Source organism: Podarcis raffonei, chromosome Z, assembly GCF_027172205.1.
Source record: "Podarcis raffonei isolate rPodRaf1 chromosome Z, rPodRaf1.pri, whole genome shotgun sequence".
Lineage (NCBI taxonomy): Eukaryota > Metazoa > Chordata > Lepidosauria > Squamata > Lacertidae > Podarcis > Podarcis raffonei.
Window position 1 is genome coordinate 12,748,648 of NC_070621.1, and position 21,256 is coordinate 12,769,903.

The 21,256-nt window shown below is 44.8% G+C and overlaps 1 protein-coding gene across 14 annotated transcripts in view; it reads left to right on the top strand.

The window, feature by feature from the left end:
* The window catches only part of MAPKAP1 (MAPK associated protein 1), a 185,212-nt gene that overhangs the window by 121,757 nt on the left and 42,199 nt on the right, over positions 1 to 21,256 (top strand). For 11 of the 14 annotated variants that reach the window (XM_053374367.1, XM_053374362.1, XM_053374359.1 and 8 more), the window contains one exon: positions 6,205 to 6,312. The exons of the other annotated variants lie outside the window; for them this stretch is intronic. In XM_053374367.1, coding sequence (XP_053230342.1) covers positions 6,205 to 6,312 — 108 coding nt within the window. The remainder of the gene's footprint in view (positions 1 to 6,204; positions 6,313 to 21,256) is intronic. 14 annotated transcript variants of the gene reach the window in all.

The following is a 21,256-nucleotide window of genomic DNA, read 5'->3' on the forward strand; positions in this document are numbered from 1 at the left end:
GCAGAATTTCCCCCAAACAATCTAAGTGATCTTACAGATCTGCACAGGGGCAGGCAGTCCTTCTGGTAACACAATCCCGAGAAAGCTTACAGCTTTACAGATTGGCAGAATAAATCTGAAGATACTGTTCCTGAAACTGAGACCATGCAGTTCAGGCAGACCCAACAGCTAAGTATCCACATCAAAGGAGTAATAATATTTTTTCCACTCTATCGTGTTTTGGAATGCTTACGCATGTTCATTTCAGTAGACACACAATCTACGACGAATTCACGTAAAGCATCCTTTTTCCATGCTGGCTTCTCAGGATCAAACTTAGTGTCCTCCTGGCAAACAACAATTTATTCCACATCTTTGTTTAAAAACAACTCATCAGTACCAAAAAAAAGGAATGTATCTTTGTGTAATTTTGACCCAATTCACAACTTTCTCTTTCTTACAGCCTTTTTAAAGAAAAGAGTGGGGGGGGGAACCTGTTTATAGCATTTGCTTCTCTCATTTTCCTGAAGGTGGGGGGAAGGAAAAAGAACAGGTTTCGAGGTTTATTGTTGCAGCTTCATCTTCCTTGACCTATGCATTCTTCATTGCTATTGAAAGTTAATGGGGGCACAATTGCATTCCCAAACATTGGGGCTGTGAAAGTAGCCCAGGCCCAAACTTACTTGATCTCTGGTGATCGGTTCAATTTAGTGACCATTTTTAGCCATTAGGGTCCAGGCAGAGTGATGGTGATTTGGCGGAGGCCCAGTGTCTCTGGGAAAATTGGCTCTTTGATAAGAGTCCTGTTATCAGAGGGGGATACTTTCTCATTTACATTTAGATGAGTATTGATTATTTATTTACTCTGAGAAGTGAGATTCGTTCCCAATCTTATCTCTCCTCGTCTCTGCTTGTCAGCAGAAAGAGAGATAGAGCTCCCTGACATCAGCCCCCGAGATAACAGCACTTTCTTAGCAGAGATAAAAGTTGGAATTGGGCCTTTTTCTCGCCTTGACTGAAAGGATAAGTTTTAAAAATTAGAACTGATGGGTCAGGCTTTCAAAAGCCTTTCTGAAGCCTTTTGCAATTTAACCGGCCAGCGGGATGGCTCAGTATAATAGGGTCCAGCTTTTCACTCTTTTGTTGAGGGAATTGTTTAATTTGGTTATACATCTCGTCATCTGGGGGTGGAGGGGCTTTTTTTTTTCTTTTTGGCAGGGTGCAGCATAAGAAGGCAGAATTGTTAACCTTCGCAGGTCACATTCAGTTTTGTTTTGTTTTTTAATTTTGAAACCAGCTGCTAGAAGGGAAATGTTTAAGCAATAGGTCAGGAAACAAAAAAAAAACCTGTGAAATGGGGGGGGGGCAGTGAGGGAGATGTGGATTGTTTACCAAACACATTCTAGTGTTAGCAGCCCCACATATGTGACTGCTTGTGGCTGAAGTGCAGCATCCGTGGAGGTTGTGCCCAACTAAGCACTACTCAGAGTAGACCTACTCGAATCAATTGACCTATTAGTCGTGTGCTACAAATTTGTTTCCAGGCTTAATGCAAAGATCAGGTTTTGACCTACAAAGCTTTATATTGGCTCAGAACCCAGGTGCCGCAAGGACCGCCTCTCCCCACATAAACCCACCCAGACCCTGGGATCACCATTTGAGGCCTGTCTTCATGTGTCTCCTCCATGGGAAGTTTAGAGACTGGCAACACAAGATTATGTCTTTTCATTTGTGGAATGCTCTCCCCAAGAAGGCACACCTGGCACCATCTTTATTTTTTGGCACCAGACTTCCAGCCCTGAATCTGAACTGGGGCACAATCTGTAAGCCCTGCCTTTTCTCTGTAGATACGTGGTTTTATACTTTTGCTAGACTTGTTCTTAACTGGTTTTTATGTAAGTCACTTTGTGTTGCTCTGCGACAGAAGTGACTAACAGATAAAATAATAATTTCAGCTGGCCTCCTCTCAATAGGACTTGCATGGGGTACAACCCACGGAGTCTCTCCCAGTGCTACATGAAGATGCCAGGGATTGAACCCAGGACTTTTGCAACTAAGCTGTGGCTGCAACCTCACACCATTTAGTTCCCCCCCCCCCAGGCTGAGTTCATGCCTTCCAGCAGAGTTAAATAAAGGGAAATTACGTAATCAGTTACGAATGGGTGATCCTGTACACACACCCCAGTGGCCTCTGGGTAATCAGGGCATGAAGACACCTGTGCTTTCCCCAGCAAGTATTTTTTTGTGGGTAGACTTCAGAGGAAGCTGGAGCTTCTGTTTAGGTGTTGTGGCCAATGGTCATGGATTGACTTCTCTTCCATGAATTTGTATATTATATGTAGCTCCTCCTTTCCCCCACTCCTTTCCAGAAGCAGCCAATGTTTCTGTTTTCATACTAACACACTTTTTCTCTTGCTGGTAGTTCATTGGTTTGCTTTTAAAAAAAAGATAAGTTTATTATATTTTATTGTGATCATTATTTGTTTGATGTTTATTTTGTATGCTCCTTTGCAAAGTCAGTGTTAGAAAGCATTATAAAAAATCCTAACAACAACGATAGCCACCATTGGAAGTCACTTCTAGGAATCCCCCTTTGCTTTTTGATTAATCTAGGAACTCTCCCATTGTCACGGTGTGCCTTCCTAAAACCATCACTCCTGTTCCGTTTTCATTTCCCATGAAGAATCATAGAATCATAGAATTGTAAGGGACCATAAGAGCCATCTAGTCCAACCCCCTGTGATGCAGGAATCTTTTGCTCAATGTGGGGCTCAAACCCATAACCCTGAGATTAAAAGTCTGAACTACCAACTACTTCCCATCACCAGCTGCAGTAGCCAGATGTTGCTGGATTCTCATCTCCCTACATCCCTGGCCATTGGCTAGGCTAGCTGGGGCGAATGGGTGTTGTAGACCAGCAACTTCTGGAGGGCCACAGATCCTTCATCCGTAATCTAAAAAGTGGTATTCCCTATTTCATGCAAGAGACAGAAGGGGGTGCCTCTTGGATTAGGGCTGAGAAATACATAGCCCTTCTAGATCTTGTTTGGACTCCAGCTCTCAGCAGCCCCTCTCACTGTGGCTAAAGCTGCAGAAATATATATTCAACAGCTAGCCTATCTGTGTCCCATTTTCCCAGGTTACTAAGTCTAGAATTTGCAAATGAGCTGTTGTAATGAAACAACTCAGGCTGTGATCTTCTATGTGAGCTGTAGGCTCCACCCATTCGTGTGTATCCTTCCTTTCCACATCATCCATACAACATTCACCAGAAACAACTCCTGTCCCAAATGTTCTCCCTGCTAAATCTGGAGTTCCCCTCTCCTCAGAAAACCCCAAAAGGACATTTTCCATGTATACCTTTGTTCGTTGTTGTTTCAGTGGGGGAGTTTTTGGTGTGGAGCAGTTTCTACAAAGGAGGGTTACTTGAAACAGCAAACAGTGGAAAACAGGGAGAATGGACATGGAAGCTCCAGGTTAAAATCACACCCAGATATATGCCACTTTATGTATGGATTGCCTGGGGCAAATGTCAAATGTATACCAGCTCTTGGTTTTAAGTCTACTCCTTTTCCTTGGTTGTTTGTTCCCATAATTACGGATGGAAAGGAAAACCCATCCCTTAGCCTTTCTTGCAGGTAGCTTCCTTTGGTTGAATTGTAATCTGTTTTATACTTTTCAACTATCTTTTTTATGTATAAAAAGCACCCATATTCTTAAAAGTTTCGGAGGCATACCAATTGATTTTAAAGACAATCCATTAATTGATCAAAAGGGAGATCATTAATCAACACAACGCTTTCCAAGCCGTTGTGTCATTAATGGGTGCCAGCAGCAAATTTCTAAGCAAATGTGGCAACTGGGATCTTTCCAGCCACGGGTGCCAAGAGCGGGGGCTGTTCTCAGTTCTGAGGATTGTTTTACACAGGGCTGCTCAGTTCTTAATCCACGTCTGACAATACACACACGCACAGTTTCCATTTTAGCGTCTGCTTTTGGCACTCATGGCAATGCCTTTTTTGTTCTTTTTTTTTTTAAGCTATCATGGATAAAATGTGTTTTTCCTTATTTGACACAACTTATCCCCCCCCCCCCCAATTTGTTCCTTTCCTAGCTTTTGAGCTTTGACTTTATCACAGACACGCACACAGGGGTGGTTTCTTTTTTTAAAAAGATGAGCAAGTGCTTTCCACTTTGTTCTGGGATGCTTTGTGTTTCTTTTTGTGTGCAAGTGGTTTTGTTTTGTTTTTATTTTGCTTTGTTCTCTCACCTCTCCTATCCCTCTTTGTGTGTGCGTGTGCATTCACGTGCGCCTTTCCCCCCTTTCCTTTCCTTTCCTTTTTTTTTTTTTTTGCTAGTTGCTTGTTTCTCAGAGTGCAATTGGTTTCCTAAATGCCTGGAACCAGCTACATGTGCCATTTCTGATTGCGCCAGCCACATGGGGACTCGCTCCCCCCCCCCTGCAGCCCAGAAATCGGCTGCTTTTTCTGCATCTGTTCAAGAAAGTCACCAAGAGTAGAGAGGGAGAGTATTCATTTTCCCCGACAAATCAATGCTGCATCAAGAGCAAACTACACTGGCACAGAGAGAGGAGTACTCTTCACACGACTGGGGCGGGGGGGGAGGAGGAAGGGAGAGCAGGAAGGGCAGAGGAGCCATAATTGAAACCCAGCCGCCGTAAATTTTAAAATTAATTGTCTTAACACGTTCCATCTCGTAACCAATGTGATGTCCGAGGCGCCCGTTTTTGTTTTTGCCTGTGCTTTTTAAATATTTGTAAATGCTTTGCTGAGTTTGAATTATGAGAGGATTACGATGAGACACTTAACTCCCGTTCCAGAGAAAGCATTGTCTGCTCTTTTTCTCTGCACCTTCCTCCTGCAACCCATTACAGCCACTCCACAAATTCTTAAGAGAAGGGGAAGCATTTCAGAGCCTTAAAGGAGTCAAAGGTTGAGAATGGTCATCACATGCCTTTGAATTAGAACAGCGTTTACCAAATCTCTGTTACTGTTTTCTGCATTAAAACTGGAGGGGTTGATTTCCAGTGTGTGTTGTAATATTTAATGACTTGCCCTCAAAGCAGATTCTTCCTTCACCGAGTTGAGGGCCTGGTTGTTGCTGATCTGGGTATTCCTGATTAGGAAGAAGCCTGCACAAAGCAGAGACTCATAAAGAGGTGCAGCAGGCAACCTCATCTGGTGCTGAACATTTTCTTTATCTAGAAGGACTGAATGATCTGCTTATACTTGATGCAGAGAGGTATAAGAGTTTTCTATCTTCAAGTGAAGACTTCCTGGAAGGGAGGGTAGACCAGATCATGACTCATGCACAGACACAGAAGGGAGCCTTTTCCCAGGGTGGGAAGATATACATTCATATCTCGGTGCAATGTAGCAGAATTAGACGGCAGTGCATCTCTGAATGGGCAGGTACAATATGATCACAGGAGTCTTTAATTCTCTAATTAACTTTATGTCCCATCACACAAGTTCCCTTATGGTACACCAATGCACCCTGGTACACCATTTGGAATTTGCCAGATTACTAAATTCAGATCCCTCCTTGAGGCATGGAATTAGTGGGTGGGATTTTTCTTGGGGCGCAAATCTATTTGCTCTACATCTACATTCTTTCAGTACTAAAATGGGAACAATACTGGTCTGCCTTACATGGCAGAGAGGTGTTAAGAAGTATAAATAACTAAATGTGGTCTTCACTATTTATCTGTTCAGACTCTGTCTCATCTGGAGTCCTTTAATGCTGATGTGGGGAACCATCTTCTGCCCCGAGGGTCGCAATCCCTTCTGGAAGACCTTCTGAGAGCTGCATGCCAGTGGTGGGCAGGGCCAGAGGCAGAAGTGGGCAGAGCAATCAGGATAAATTTTTATCTTTGTTCAGCAGGCTAATTTCTAAATATCCCTCTCTCTATTTCATCCATGGAAGCAAGAAGTTTCAGCAGAGTTCAAGGACATATTCTGGACAAGGAAAAATACTGTGTGAGCCAGAGCCAATGAGGTTGTGTGGCTAAGGGAGTGTGGGTATGTGGCTCGGGGAGAGTTATGAGGGCCAGATAGAGAGGCCTAGAGGGCCACAGTTGACTCTTGAGCTTGAGGTTCCCCACCCCTGCTTCAATGTTTTATTTCTCCCCTCCCTCCAAAAAAATACCCCCTTCCCCCCTGCCCAAGCTGAAAGAAATCCTGTAAATGTATTGTCTGTTTTCAGGCCCTCAGTACCGGCTGGAGAAGCAGAACGAGCCCAACGTCCCTGTTGACTTAGACTGTACCTTGGAGAGCCAGAGCACTTTGGAATTCTGCCTCGTCCGCGAGAATAGTACGTTGTTGGCCCTTTCCCTCCCTCTCTTGCGCTCTCGTAAAAGCTGCTTAAGGTCACATTGTTTATGTCCTCTAGATCCCCCAGGCTGGGCAAGCAAAGTTGGAAGAAGATCTGGCTATTTCTTTATTTTCTTCCTTCCTCTTCCCAACTGCCCCCAAAGCCATCTTCCCTCCCTGCCAGAAAGACTTCTCTTTCCAAAACTACAGTGATTGATTTCCATACCTTTTCGGTTAAATAGTCTGCACCCTATCACTTCATGATTAATCTGTTTTCTGCTAACCTCTGTGCTTGTGAAGTTACGAGCCTGTTATGAACCTCTCCCTTTCCCTTTCCCTCTCCCTCTCTCTCCTGCCCCAGTCACCGATCTACCCTTCTGCTCCAAGAAACCTGAGCAAGGATGGCCTGGCTTGTTACAGAGGTTGACCCCTTCTTCTCAGGCTTTTACCAGCATTCCTTCTACTTTTTATTTGTTTAAAAGCATTTCTAAACCACATAATCTTTAATCTCTTAAGCCAGCCCGCCAGATCCATTGCTTATTGACCAATCAGGTCATTCTTACATACTGGGGGGGGGGGGGGACCATTTTAGCTGCATGGGCTGGATCCTTATCAAGATCAACCTCGCAGGCCAAATCTGAAAGGTGGGTAGGTGAACTAGCATTCTCAATAGTGGTTTAACTTTCAGTCCCTCTTCCCAAGGGACTCTGGGAATTGTAGCTCCAGGAGGGGACTAAGGGTCTCCTAACAACTCTCAGCAGCCTTAACAAACTACAGCTCCCAGGATGCTTTTGGGGAAGCCATAACTGTTTAAAGTAGCATAAGCTTGTCTACACAAAAATGTTTTAAGCAGGCCCCAAAAAGAGTTTGGTGAAAGAGCCTGTCTGATGTCAGTAGACCATCATGGGCTGAGTGAAGTCCACTCCCTTGACTCAGAGATCATGAGACTTCTGAAGCTCTTTTGTAAGTGTCTCTGAGAACTTCTTGAAGCTATAAAGCATAATGTAAGTATTCTAAATAAATAAGCACACAAGTAAAGAAACAGCCCAAGCCAACTAACCTATATTTTCTAAGGATTAGATTCCAGTGAGCTTCCTTGCTTATCATATCTTTATGTCATCTTTTTTTCCTCCAAGGGGCTCCAGGGGGCATTTCTGGTTCACCCCCTCATTTAATCCACACAACAACCCTGTGAGGTAGGTGAGGCTGAGAGGGAGTGACTGGTCCTCAGCATCACCCAGAGAGCTTCATGGCTGAGTGGGAATTTGAACCCTGATTTCCCAGGTCCAAATCCCAGACTCTAGCCGCTATACCACCCTGGCTCTTGTTTAAGAGGGCATTATCTCATAGCTCAATATGTTTAAGTTTGCTGCTTCTTTTCTCTTAACTCAGTATTTAAGGCATATCAAAGTGGAGGGGAAAGAAAATGTGAGGAATTGGACAGCTGTGAATGAGCTCTTCACATCCTTTGGAAGTGGCTGCAATTGCACGATACGTTTCGGTCTAATTTTAGCTGCTGTAATTAAAGTTAGTTGTTTATTCTGATAAAGGAGTTTCAGTACGAGAGTTATTTCAGATGTTCCACTCACGGTACGTATGTAATGTGTGTGTGATATGTATATGTGCAATATATGATTGTGTGTGATATATGTGTGTGAGAGAGGATATCCATCCATTCTCTGCACAGAGCTGAACAGATGCTAGTGAAATGCAAGCCAAAATTCTCTTTTTCAGCCAGTGTATCATTTATATTTCAAAGGGATTAAGTTAAAAAAAGAGGGCTTTGTGTTAGCACAAATACACAGCAAGATGTCTCCTTTTCCACAGAGCCCTTGCTGCTGTCAAAAGGATTAACAAAACACTTCCCATATTTGGGACTTTTGAAACATACAGTAAGACTCATATTTGGAATGCCGTTGCCTGTTTTTTCTCTCCTCTCTCTCTCTTTCTCTCTCTCTCTTTTACGAGGTCCCCCAACTATTCACGCTTAATTTACTTTTATACCTCCCACCCAGCTTCTGGAAAGTTCCTGGTTCTCATTTCATCGTTAGATAGTAATTAGTATTCAAGGGAAATTGGTCTTAATATATTAAAATTGGTTAAGTGCCTTTAGACCTGTACCAAAGCCAATGTCTTATTGGAAAATGTAATTGGGGAAGCTGTGTATGTAATTAATTGAATTACAATTAAGAACTTTCATTAAGCAATATACTAGTACATTGAAGTAATAAGGGAATGTGGGTCTTTTTGTGGGGGTGCTGCATGGTTAACCTTGTGTTGTTATTTTCTTGGAGAAACAGGAGATTTGTTCGGTCTCTGATGCAGGGGTGGCTTACCAGCTTTGGTTGGGCTCCAGCTCCCATCAGCCCCCACCAGCTTGGCCAGCAGTTGGGGACGATGGAAGTTGCAGTCCAGTAACATCTAGGGGTCATGGTATGGGCTGCCCTTGATTTGATATTTGAAGCAGCAAGGCTAAAGATTTCGTCTTCTGTATTGTTGATATTAACGTTTTGCCATTTTCTTGCACTGCTCCCAAGGCAGGAACATAGGAAGCTGCCTGGCACTGGGTCAGATCATTGGGTCCATTCTAGGTCAATATTGTCTGCACTGATTGGATGTGCTTTAGGCAGGAGACATTCACAGTCCTTCCTGGAGATGTGTCCTGAGCACACCCAGCCAAGGCCGGCAAGCAGTTTAATTCTTTATTGACAAAATCATGTGCTTCCAGAAGTTCCTAAGGTGCACTGGATACACATGCTCCTAGTGACTACATAGCTGGCATTAAGTTTCCCAACTGAGCAGCTGACCACCATGCCCCTCTCCCCCCCAGCTTAAGTACCCTCATCCGAAGAAGCAGAGTGCATGCAACCTGAGACTTATTCTGCGCTTCCCTCTTGAAGCCCCTCCTGGTTCTAGGTGACAGCAGGGAAGAGGGCAGTGGAGACTTGACCAGCCCGTCCCTCACCTGAAAAGCCTATTCCTGCACCCCCACCTCCATCTCTTGACTGCTTGGACCCTGACCCTTCCTTTAGCCCAGGCTCCTGACTCATGGGTGGCACCAAACCCCATAAACTGCTGCCCCTCTCTCCTGAGTTAGCCTCCGTCCCCCTGCCTTTGCCACACACTCATCAGAGCCTTGTTGAGATGCTGCCAGAGATTGAACCTGGGACCTTCTGCATGCAAGGCAGATGCTCTGGCACTGAGCTACAGCCCTTCCCTTAGGACACGCCTTAGACAGAGTCAGGTGGTTGGTCCCTCTAGCCCAATGTTGTCCACATTCATTTGCAGTGGCTCATTAGGGTTTCATACAAGAGGTTGTCTCCAAGTTTTACTCAGGGTAAACCCACTGAAAGTAATGAACCTAAGTTTAGTCGTGCATGGTATTTTCAATGGGTCTACTCTGAGAAGGACTGGCATTGGATACCATCCAGGGGATTGAATCTGTGACCTGGAGAGCTGCTGCCAGTCAGTGTAGGTAGTACTGAGCCAGATAGACCAATGGTCTGACAGTATAAGGCAGTTCCTAATAAGCCTGGAACTGCAACCTGTTTGAGAAGAAGCCATACCCCCTAAAAGTAGAGGACTCGTGTGTTGGTTTCTTGGAGGATGGGGAGCCACTCTGCCAATCTGTGTGGAGGGAGGGCCAAGGAGAAGCCATGCCCCTAAAAGATAAAAGGGAGTCTGTCAGTCTTGGGTAGAGGGGAGCAGGCAGGAAGCAGAACTCTTCTATAAAATGGGACTGGTCTTAGTCCCAGGCTCCGATCTAGTGGAAGAATTCATCCCGGAAGCCTGATCCGGGGATCCTGGTGCTGGCAGCTAGACTTGATTTAAGGCTGTTTCCTGTGTTCATATTGTCAGCTCATATCTCATAGATGGCTCACTATTTCTTTTCTTCTTCTTTGTCAGTGGTTTTCCTAATAATTTCTGTTCTTTCCCTGCTGTAAAGGAAAAGCAAACTAAAAAAAGTTTAAACACAATACCTTGCTCTGCTTCTGCAAAAGGTCCTGTCAAGGGTGCATTTGAGAAAGGTGCTATTTCTCAGAATCATGGCAGTGGCTGTGACTTCAAACAATGAAATGGGTCCATGTTCTTAAGAATGCACATGAAATTATTTCAACAAAGGCTCTTAAAATCTACTGTGTGGGGATTCCGTTTTTGTTTTATTTAGTCTTTGTGGCTCAGTCTTGGAGCACAATGCTACTTTTACTCAAAAGCAAGCCCCACTGTGGTCAGTGGGGCTTGCTCCCTAGTAATGGTGCATAGGGTGGGATCCAAAGACTTGAGACCAGCCGTTCCCCAACCTGGTGCCTCCAGACATTGTTGGGACTACAACTGCCATCAGCCCCTAGGCAGCATGGCCAATGGCCAGGGTTGATGGGAGTTGTAGTCCCAAGCTCTGGAAGGTGCCTGCTTGCAGAATGCTGGTCTCCCTCCCCACTTCCACTGAAATTACACCACCACCCCAGGGGCAAGGGGGTCTGTGTTTCTGGCGTTTTGTTGTTTTTTCCCTTCCAGATCCTCGCATAGCTATTCCTGACATGCCAGCTGCTGTTGCCAACACTGCCACTCAGCTGTTACTTAGAGCTTCACATATTCTCCAACAACTCCAACTTCCTGCTAATTCTGTTTCTCCTGCGTGGGTGCTGTTTCATGGGCCTTAACCCTTTTGACTCAGCTGCTTGAACATGGCATTTGTGAAGCTTACTATCTATCGTAAGGGGCAAACAGATACACCCCAGCACCCTGAGTCACATGGGGCACATGCCCCACTGCCTCTCTGTGCAGCCGAGGGTCAGATTTCTGCCTCCCTAATTCAAGCATTTGCATATATATATATCTCATTGATTTTGTACCCTTTAGAATCATAGAATCATAGAGTTGGAAGAGACCACAAGGGCCATCGAGTCCAACCCCCTGCCAAGCAGGAAACACCATCAGAGCACTCCTGACATATGGTTGTCAAGCCTCTGCTTAAAGACCTCCAAAGAAGGAGACTCCACCACACTCCTTGGCAGCAAATTCCACTGTCGAACAGCTCTTACTGTCAGGAAGTTCTTCCTAATGTTTAGGTGGAATCTTCTTTCCTGCAGTTTGGATCCATTGCTCCGTGTCCGCTTCTCTGGAGCAGCAGAAAACAACCTTTCTCCCTCCTCTATGTGACATCCTTTTATATATTTGAACATGGCTATCATATCACCCCTTAGCCTCCTCTTCTCCAGGCTAAACATGCCCAGCTCCCTTAGCCGTTCCTCATAAGGCATCGTTTCCAGGCCTTTGACCATTTTGGTTGCCCTCCTCTGGACACGTTCCAGTTTGTCAGTGTCCTTCTTGAACTGTGGTGTCCAGAACTGGACACAGTACTCCAGGTGAGGTCTGACCAGAGCAGAATACAGTGGCACTATTACTTCCCTTGATCTAGATGCTATACTCCTATTGATGCAGCCCAGAATTGCATTGGCTTTTTTAGCTGTCGCGTCACACTGTTGGCTCATGTCAAGTTTGTGGTCAACCAAGACTCCTAGATCCTTTTCACATGTAGTGCTCTCAAGCCAGGTGTCACCCATCTTATATTTGTGCCTCTCAGTTTTTTTGCCCAAGTGCAATACTTTACCTTTTTCCCTGTTAAAATTCATCTTGTTTGTTTTGGCCCAGTTCTCCAATCTGTCAAGGTCGTTTTGAAGTGTGATCCTGTCCTCTGGGGTGTTAGCCACCCCTCCCAGTTTGGTGTCATCTGCAAATTTGATCAGGATGCCCTTGAGTCCATCATCCAAGTCGTTGATAAAGATGTTGAATAAGACCGGGCCCAAGACAGAACCCTGTGGCACCCCACTAGTCACTCTTCTCCAGGATGAAGAGGAACCATTGATGAGCACCCTTTGGGTTCGGTCAGTCAGCCAGTTACAAATCCACTGAGTGGTAGCAAAGTCAAGACCGCATTTTACCAGCTTCTTTACAAGAATATCATGGGGCACCTTGTCAAATGCCTTGCTGAAATCAAGGTAGGCTACATCCACTGCGTTCCCTTCATCTACCAGGCTTGTAATTCTGTCAAAAAACGAGATCAGGTTAGTCTGACATGACTTATTTTTCAGAAATCCATGCTGACTATTGGTGATCACAGCATTCCTTTCTAGGTGCTCACAAACTGTTTGCTTAATGATCTGCTCCAGAATCTTCCCTGGTATTGATGTCAGACTGACTGGGCGGTAATTATTTGGGTCCTCTCTTTTCCCCTTTTTGGAAATAGGGACAACATTTGCCCTCCTCCAGTCTGCCGGGACTTCGCCTGTTCTCCAGGAATTCTCAAAGATGACTGCCAGTGGTTCTGAGATCACATCTGCCAGTTCTTTTAATACTCTTGGATGCATTTCATCTGGCCCTGGAGACTTGAATACATCTAAACTAGCCAAGTATTCTTGTACTATCTCCTTAGTTATTCTGGGCTGTGTTTCCTCTGCTGAATCATTTGATCCAAATTCTTCAGGTCGGGCATTGTTTTCTTTATCGGAGAAGACTGAGGCGGTCCCTTTATGGGGCGCTTTTGTAAACCTCATGCCTCTGGTGACATTGCAAAATCTTTTTCTCAGACGCCTTTTGAAACTACCCTCCTGTGTAAGCAACTCGGCTATTCGCTTAGAACTTAAGACCCCCTCCTTAGAGATCCTAATGTGGAGACATGCCTTTAATTACTGGCTGTCCCTTTGGCATAAATTGCCCAATTACCATCTTATTCAGTGCCTTTGGAGAGATGAATTTACCAGCCCATGGGCAACAAAAATCCATTCCAAACTGTTGTCTTATGGAATCTCGCCTTCCGATATACTAAATTTAGATCTAATTACAGCAAAAAAGGTCATCAAACAAAGATTGGAGAAGGTTGATTTGCAACAAAATCTTACTACAGGTGGAGGTACATGTTCCCCGATAAATCAGGGCATTACATTTATGTCCCAGATACCTCGATATCTGTCTACCTTATCGGTTGCGTCGCATAGATTCGCTTTTGTTAGAGCCAGATTTAATGTGTTCCCCTCAAATGTGCTGAGCAATAGATTTTCTAACGGTAAAACCTCTGTTTTATGCGCATGTGACAACAAATCAATAGAATCCCTTTATCATATCTTGTTTAATTGTCCTTTATATATTGTTCCCTGATCAAGGATTCTGAGTTCAATCATTTTGGAAACTGTTGCTAAACCACCTGAATTACATCTAGCCTATCTACTCCAGGACATTGACTCTTATAGAACATTACAGGTTGCCAGATTCCTGAATTCAGTTCTTTCATATAAAAGACTTCATGGAATGCTGCATGACTATTAAAAATCTAGTAAACTCTATCCACCATCTTTATATTCAAGGCCACAATATGGTACATCTAGAGATTGTATGTAACGTGAAGGAGATTATGCGTTGAAATATTTTAGTTGATATTTTAGAATGTAAAATGCTATTTTATTTATTGATTGGTTTTACCTTGTGGGCCTATAGCCGAATAAAGTATTATCTATCTATCTATCTTCTGTGCAGCCTTCCAGGGGCCACATGCCGGTGTTGGTTGGAGCCAAAGTGTGCAGGGCAACAAATGTTAATGTTACATTTGTATAGGAGGCTAGTTTCGTACATACACACCTCTATCTTACTCACAGACAATCAAAAGGCATTATCAGAGTTCAAGGACATATTCTATCCAGGAACAAAAACACACAAGGAGGGTGAGAAGCAAGACCAATAGAGAGGCCTAGAACAGCCCCTCTTAGAGGTCCAGAGAGGTCTGATTTGATCATATAATCAGCTGGTCTGAGAGGACATTGCTGTCTAATCTTGTGCCATTAGAACAAGTATATTTTTATTCATATTTATTAATGCTTTTAAACAGTTCAGTATAATAAAATCTGCATCAGTTAACAAAAAAGATCAAGACTTTTACCTAACTACAAATCTTAATTGCTTAAATTTGCAGCTCTAAGTGAGAGAGTCTGCCATATTTAGGCGCAACACACATAAAAACAAGTTGTGAAGTTTATCAGATGTCAAAAAATCAGCAAGTGTCTTAAGTTTGAGGATCTCCTTTGAGCTCAAATTCTTTTGAGTAAATTTAGAAGGCCAGATTCAGCCACCTCTGAGCCTGAGGTTGCCCCCCACCCCACCTTAGAGGCCTCCCTTTATCCATTGTTCATCAAGGCTGAGAAATGTAGTCAAGACATTGGTGAGATGAGGAGTGAACAGCCTCCAGCCCTTGCCATACCTTCAAAAAGCCTCTGTGAGCAGTCACTTGAGACCCCTTGCAAAAGCAGCCTCTTCCTTCCACAACAACCAGAGTAAAGGGAGGTTGATTAGGGAGGCATACCCCAACCTCGTTCTTGCCAACTGCTGGCTTTGAACAGTCAGCATGTGTTGCCCAACCATTTACCCCAAGGGAATGAGACCCTCAACAGGAAAAAAAAAGTTGCCACCCTATGTTAGATTAATCAATTAAATGTTTCGATTAAAAAGTGCTGCTGCTGAATCTGCAAATTTTATTAAATTGTTGCAGAGAATGAAATCAATTCATCATAGTAAACAATAAAACTGTTTTAATCAATTAATCAAATGAACTTCTGATTCAAAATCAATGCTTTTATTCAGCAGAGATTATTAGCTTACAGTTTTTGATAGATTAAAAAGCTAATAAACCAGTAGATCATATTCATTCATCCCTTATAAAAAGGTTAGGCTTTCAAACGCCATCTTGAAAGAGGCATTCTTTCTTGCTTATGAGAGAGAAAGGGGAATATCTCTACAAAACCTGAGGCAGGATTTCAACCTGCCATTTCCCAAGTCCAAACCCTAACCCTAGCTCACCATAGCTCTTACCCCAGGGTTCATGTTTCTAGTTACACAACTGAGCATTTGAAAGAGGCTCTCAATGACTTTTATTTTTAGACTTCATTTATGTATCCCTTCCTGTGATGCTTCTCAAAACGATTTCACAATGCCGTTATATGTAAAAGAATTACATATATAGAAACCATTACATATACTGGTCATGCTGGCCTTATTCTGCCTCCTCGGAGAGAGCAGTGCTTCTGAATACCAGATGCTAGAAACCGCAGGAGGGGAGAGTTGCTCTTGTGCTTGTGGATTTTCCACCTTGGTTGGCTACTGTGAGAACAAGATGCTGGACTAAATGTTCTTATACAGGCATCCCCCCATGTACACACGTGTGTGGCTGTGTATCTGTGTGGTGACAGGAAATAAATAAGTAGAATCATACCGGGAAACAACGGGAGAGAGCTGGAGATCTGAAGATGACAGACTGAAGTAGAGCTCATCTGGAGACCCTCCTGTGCCAAGCCGGGCTCCCCAAAGACAGGGCCGGCCAGACAATTACCAGTACAGTGGTACCTCGGGTTACAGACGCTTCAGGTTACAGACTCCACTAACCCAGAAATAGTACCTCAGATTAAGAACTTTGCTTCAGGATGAGAACAGAAATTGCATGGCGGCAGCGGGAGGCCCCATTAGCTGAAGTGGTATCTCAGGTTAAGAACAGTTTCAGGTTAAGAACGGACCTCCAGAACGAATTAAGTTCTTAACCCAAGGTACCACTGTAAAGAGAAGAAAGGAAGAAGAGGGAGGGAATGGGGCGAGAGGCACAGGGGCAACGGAAAGGGGACACCCGCTGCTTCACCACCATTGGGATTCTGCTGTTGCTCCTGCTGGCTTCCCTCCACCAGCCTCGCTGAGCAAGTGGAGGCTCCCTGCCACCGTCCACCGTCCCCCCAACATGGCCATACCTGAGAGACTGACCTCAGGAGGAGGAGAGAAAGGTGGTGACAGTGAAGGCATCTGCTTGCATGGAAAGTGAGCAAGGGCTCCTAGGGGGGAAATGGCACCCATGAAGGAAAGCTGACCCAACCCTGCTTCCCATGCAATTTCCCCCTAAAGACCTCAAGCCCCGCAGGTCTGCTGGAGCCAGGTTTGTTCGCTCCCTCGGTTTATAAAGGAAAATCTTTTATCCCTTTCCTTCCCTTTTTATTTTAAAGATGCTTTTTAGAGGACTGCAAGAAGATCAAACCTATCCATTCTTAAGGAAATCAGCCCTAAGTGCTCACTGGAAGGACAGATCCTGAAGCTGAGGCTCCAGTACTTTGGCCACCTCATGAGAAGAGAAGACTCCCCGGAAAAGACCCTGATGTTGGGAAAGATGGAGGGCACAAGGAGAAGGGGACGACAGAGGATGAGATGGTTGGACAATGTTCTCGAAGCTACCAGCATGAGTTTGACCAAACTGCGGGAGGCAGTGGAAGACAGGAGTGCCTGGCGTGCTCTGGTCCATGGGGTCATGAAGAGTTGGACAAGACTAAATGACTAAACAACAACAACACTTTACATGATTTCACTTATGCATGCGGGGGCCCAGAACGTAGCCCCGCATAAGTGGGAGGATGCCTGTATATAAAACCAATTTTAAACAGTTTGAGATTCTGATCGGAATAAAAAACTCCTGCTCAGAAGGCTTGTTGAAAGAGGAAAGTTGAATCTGGAGCATGCATCATTACTTTTTGTTCAGCTGTGTTCTTGGTTATATGTTATGATAATAGTCCATAGCATGGTCACATTAACCTGGGAATCTGTAGTAGAAAAACACTGTCATGACTCCGGAGGAGTCATTACCATCCACCTACCTGCGTAGGACTGGTGTGGTTACTGTGGCATGCAGTGTTGCATTTGCTGAGAGATCCCATTTGTTGTGAGGCACAAAGGAAGTCAAACAAGCCTGATTTACTTTTTACAGTTTCAGAAGTCCTGTTGGATTTTGCGTGGCACAGCATTGGGGTGTGAAATTGCAATGACGGGGCCATCTGCCTTAATCCTTGTATCCCAATTGAACCTTTCCCTCCCTGCGTTTTATTTAGAGTGATTATGCAGCTTTTCAGAGCATATTTTATCTGGTTTACCCCACCCCACCCCACCCCACCAGTTCTCTATTAAATGGACTCTGTTATTATGAAGACTAAAGGACAGAGTCTGGAGGTCTCACCCTTTAAAAAAAGAAAAAAAGAAAGCTTGTGTTCTCATCCTTGCCATTTAAAATTGCCTGCTGAAATTGCATACGCGTAAATTACACCCAGGGCCAGGGAGAGCCTGCCCAAACTTGGGACCAGTTCATCATTTGGTCCCCCCTCATGGGGAAGGGAGTTCCACAGTTTGCTTGGCTGGCCAGAGAAGCACCTTTCCACCAGTCACTGCTTGGCCACATGGATTATATAGTTGTGAGAGTATCTTCTGCAGATCAGTCTCTCTGCAGGGACAGCTTTGGGGCCACTGCTGCTTGGGGAGCTGGTCTGGTAGTGGATCATGCCTGTCGTGAACAAGCTAGTCAATGTGTTAACGTTGTTGTTTAATCAGAGGGGAAGCTTACAGCATCTAATGGGAGTTGTAGTCCAAATCAAACCAAAGCTCTGCTAGCAGCAGACCAGATCACCCTCCATTTCACCAAGCTGTGGTATGGACTTTGGGTAGTTCTGTGGTGCCTTTTTTACTACCCTGACCCTTATTACATGAAGTTTGTACCTGTTCTCAGGTATGTTGTTCAGTATTGTGTGCAGACCAGCAAATACCTGGACATGCTGAGAACTGAACTGGATTCCAGCCTCTGCACGACTCAGGGGCTGGGCAAAAATAGCCTCAACAGCTCTTCATCAGCTCCCTCCCAAGGGGATATCATGATTGGTTTCTGCTGCTCCTCGTCCTTGTACCGACTTCCCTTTCTTGTGGATTCCTTGTCTGTGCCACAGGGAGCTTAGGGGTGAGCCATGCACGGCCCCTACTCACCCCTTGCGCTTGCCTGTTTCTCTTCCTCCCCTTGGCCCAGTAAGCCCCAGCTTCCTTTGTTACACCAATCCTACACCTTTTCCTCTTCACACACACTCATTTGCATCCTTGGGCAGCGGCCAAGGCCCTGGCAGGATCCAGTGCCACAGTGCCTGCCCTGACCCCATCCCTTAATTTGTTCTGTGGCCCAACTCTCAGAGCAGCACCCAGTGACTGGATCCGGACAGCCTTTTAACTCCCCACGATTCCCCCAACCTGTCATCTCTCTGGTAGAGCATTGTAGAGGAGCTAAAAGGATGGTCAGGTCCAAGCACCCATCACTGCTTTCAGCAGTGTCAGCCTGACCAGGTAAGGCTATCAGGTCTCACTGACAAAGAAAGCCCCCCCCCCAACCTAGAACTGGCCCTCTTGTTGACCAGGGTGTGCTACATGTGAGATGTAGTTTGTTCCCAGTTCACTTTTCACGGGAATGGATAGCTTCCCAGCTCCCACTAGGTGACACACTATAGACACAGCCATACCATATATTTAAAGCACTATGGTACAAATTTAAGCAGTTATGGCTTCCCCTAAATAATTCTTTGTTCTGTGGTTTGTTCCCAGGTACAACTCCCAGAGTGATTAAACAATACTCTTCCCAGGGGTCTCTGCCAATTGTAGCTCTTTGAGGGGAACAGGGGTCTCCTAACGACTGTCAGCACCTTTAACAAGCTCCCAGAATCTGGGGGGGGGGGGGACGGGGGGGGGGACGACTGCTTAAACTGGTATCAAAGTGCTTTAAATGTACCGCATGAATGTGACCTCTGAGAACCCAGTATAAGCCTATCACAAAACGCTTCAGGGCAACCAGGCTGGCCCTTCCCACTTTCAGAGCAGCTCGGTGGTTTGGGATATCAGTTTGCCCACCCAGGGATTAGAAGGTCAGAGCTCTGGAAGTATTATTGCCACACTGAGCCCTTTCCAGCAATGTAAAAGTCTTGGTCTTGCGTAGAATTAATGTACAGAAATTGGCAAGCCATGTTCCCATTTTTACTGCCACTTTTCAGACCTCTCTGCTAAAATCCCATCTTCTCATTTATTAAAAAAAAATATCTTTCATTCATATATATGTGTGTGTGTGTGTGTTTTCATTAATCTCTCATGACAAAATTTAGGGCTGCGAAACTGGCAGTTGTTTCGGCTTTTAGGACTACATTAGCTGGCGTATTAAACAAAATGTGTCACTCTCGCAGTATCTTCTGCAAGAAGCTAAATCAATTTCCTCTGCCGTTTCCATGCACCACTTTATCTAAAAGCCTCTGAATTATCATTTACAGCTAAGATGCTTTATTAGCAGCTGGCTTGAAAATTGCTCTATGGGAGAGAAAAAATTGTGTGTCACTTTATAGTAATTTTTAAATTGGTGTTAATCCAACATAGTAAAGTATTTTTTATATAAGGGTTGGGGGGGACCCAAAAACCTTTTTTCATAATTGCCATTTTGGCTTAATGAGATGTTATCTTTTTCTTCTTCTTCTTTATTTTTGGAAGCCAGCTCTGCCATGGCAGAGAGAATACTATATGAAGTAAATAATATTTGGGGTTTCCATCACAGAACTGTAAACATACTGGACTTAACATAATACCTTCTCTTAACTGAAGGCTCAAGTTGGGCAACTTTAGCCAAAAGGCGGGGAGGGTGGGGGGGTGAGAGAGAGAGAGACAGAGACAGAGAGAGAGAGAGAGAGAGAGAACACTGATATCTGACGCCTTTTGTGGGGAATTTAAAAGCACACAAAAATAGCTATATCAAGTATCAACAGTGGGGTACTCATGGACCCACACAGCCCCCGCAAAAAACCTTCTCCAGTCCCCATAGCATCTCCTCCCCCCACTTCCCCCATTGAAATAAGGCCTAAAAGAAGCATTGTATTGTAGCCAATAAAACAGGATGTGTGTTGAGTTAATAGTACAGTGGACACTCGGGTTGCAGACGTGATACATGCGGGAGGCACGTTCACAACCTGCAGCATTCGCAACCCACAGCACCGTGTCTGAGCACGTGCGGGATTCGGCGCTTCTGTGCATACGCAAAGCGCAATTTATTACTTCTGCGCATGCGCGAGCGCCAAAACCCAGAAGTAACCCATTCCGGTACTTCCAGGTTCGGCGCAGTGCGCAACCCGAAAACACGCAACCTGAAGCATCTGTAACCCGAGGTATGACTGTATTTATGTTTGTTTGTTGCCCACAACAGTTTCTCTGGTTTGCCAATGAACCCACAAGCCCCACAAAGGTTGTGATCTCTGTGATGGTGTAGAGGAGAACCCTGCCAACATTCCCTGGCCATATCCACACCATGCATTTAAGGCACTATGATACTACTTTACACAGTTATGGCTTCCGCCAAAGCAACTTGGGAGCTGGAGTTTGTTAAGGGCTCTGAGAGCCGTGAGGATTCCCTTATTCCCCTCCCAGAGCTACAGTTCCCAGACTGGTTAAACAATCAGTACCTGAGACCCTACCTGCCCGCAGACTGTCTTGCCAGAGTGGTGCATGTTCTAGTTATCTCCCACTTGGACTACTGCAATGCACTCTACATAGGGCTACCTTTGAAGGTGACTCGGGAACTGCAATTAATCCAGAATACGGCAGCTAGACTGGTGACTGGGAGTGGCAGCCGAGACCATATAACACCAGTCCTGAAAGATATTCATTGGCTCCCAGTACATTTCCAAGCACAATTCAAAGTGTTAGTGCTGACCTTGAAAGCCCTAAACAGCCTCGGTCCTGTAAACCTGAAGGAGTGTCTCCAGCACTGAGGTCCAGCGCCGAGGGCCTTCTGGTGCCGAAGGGCTCACTGCAAGAAGTGAGGTTACAGGGAACCAGGCAGAGGGCCTTCTCGGTAGTGGCGCCTGCCCTGTGGAACACCCTCCCAGCAGATGTCAAGGCAATAAACAACTATTTTACTTTTAAAAGACAACTGAAGGCGGCCCTGTTTAGGGAAGTTTTTAATGTCTGATGCTGTATTGATTTTAATATTCGGTTGGAAGCTGCCCAGAGTGGCTGGGGAAACCCAGCCAGATGGGTGGGGTATAAATATATTATTATTATTATTATTATTATTATTATTATTATTATTCGGT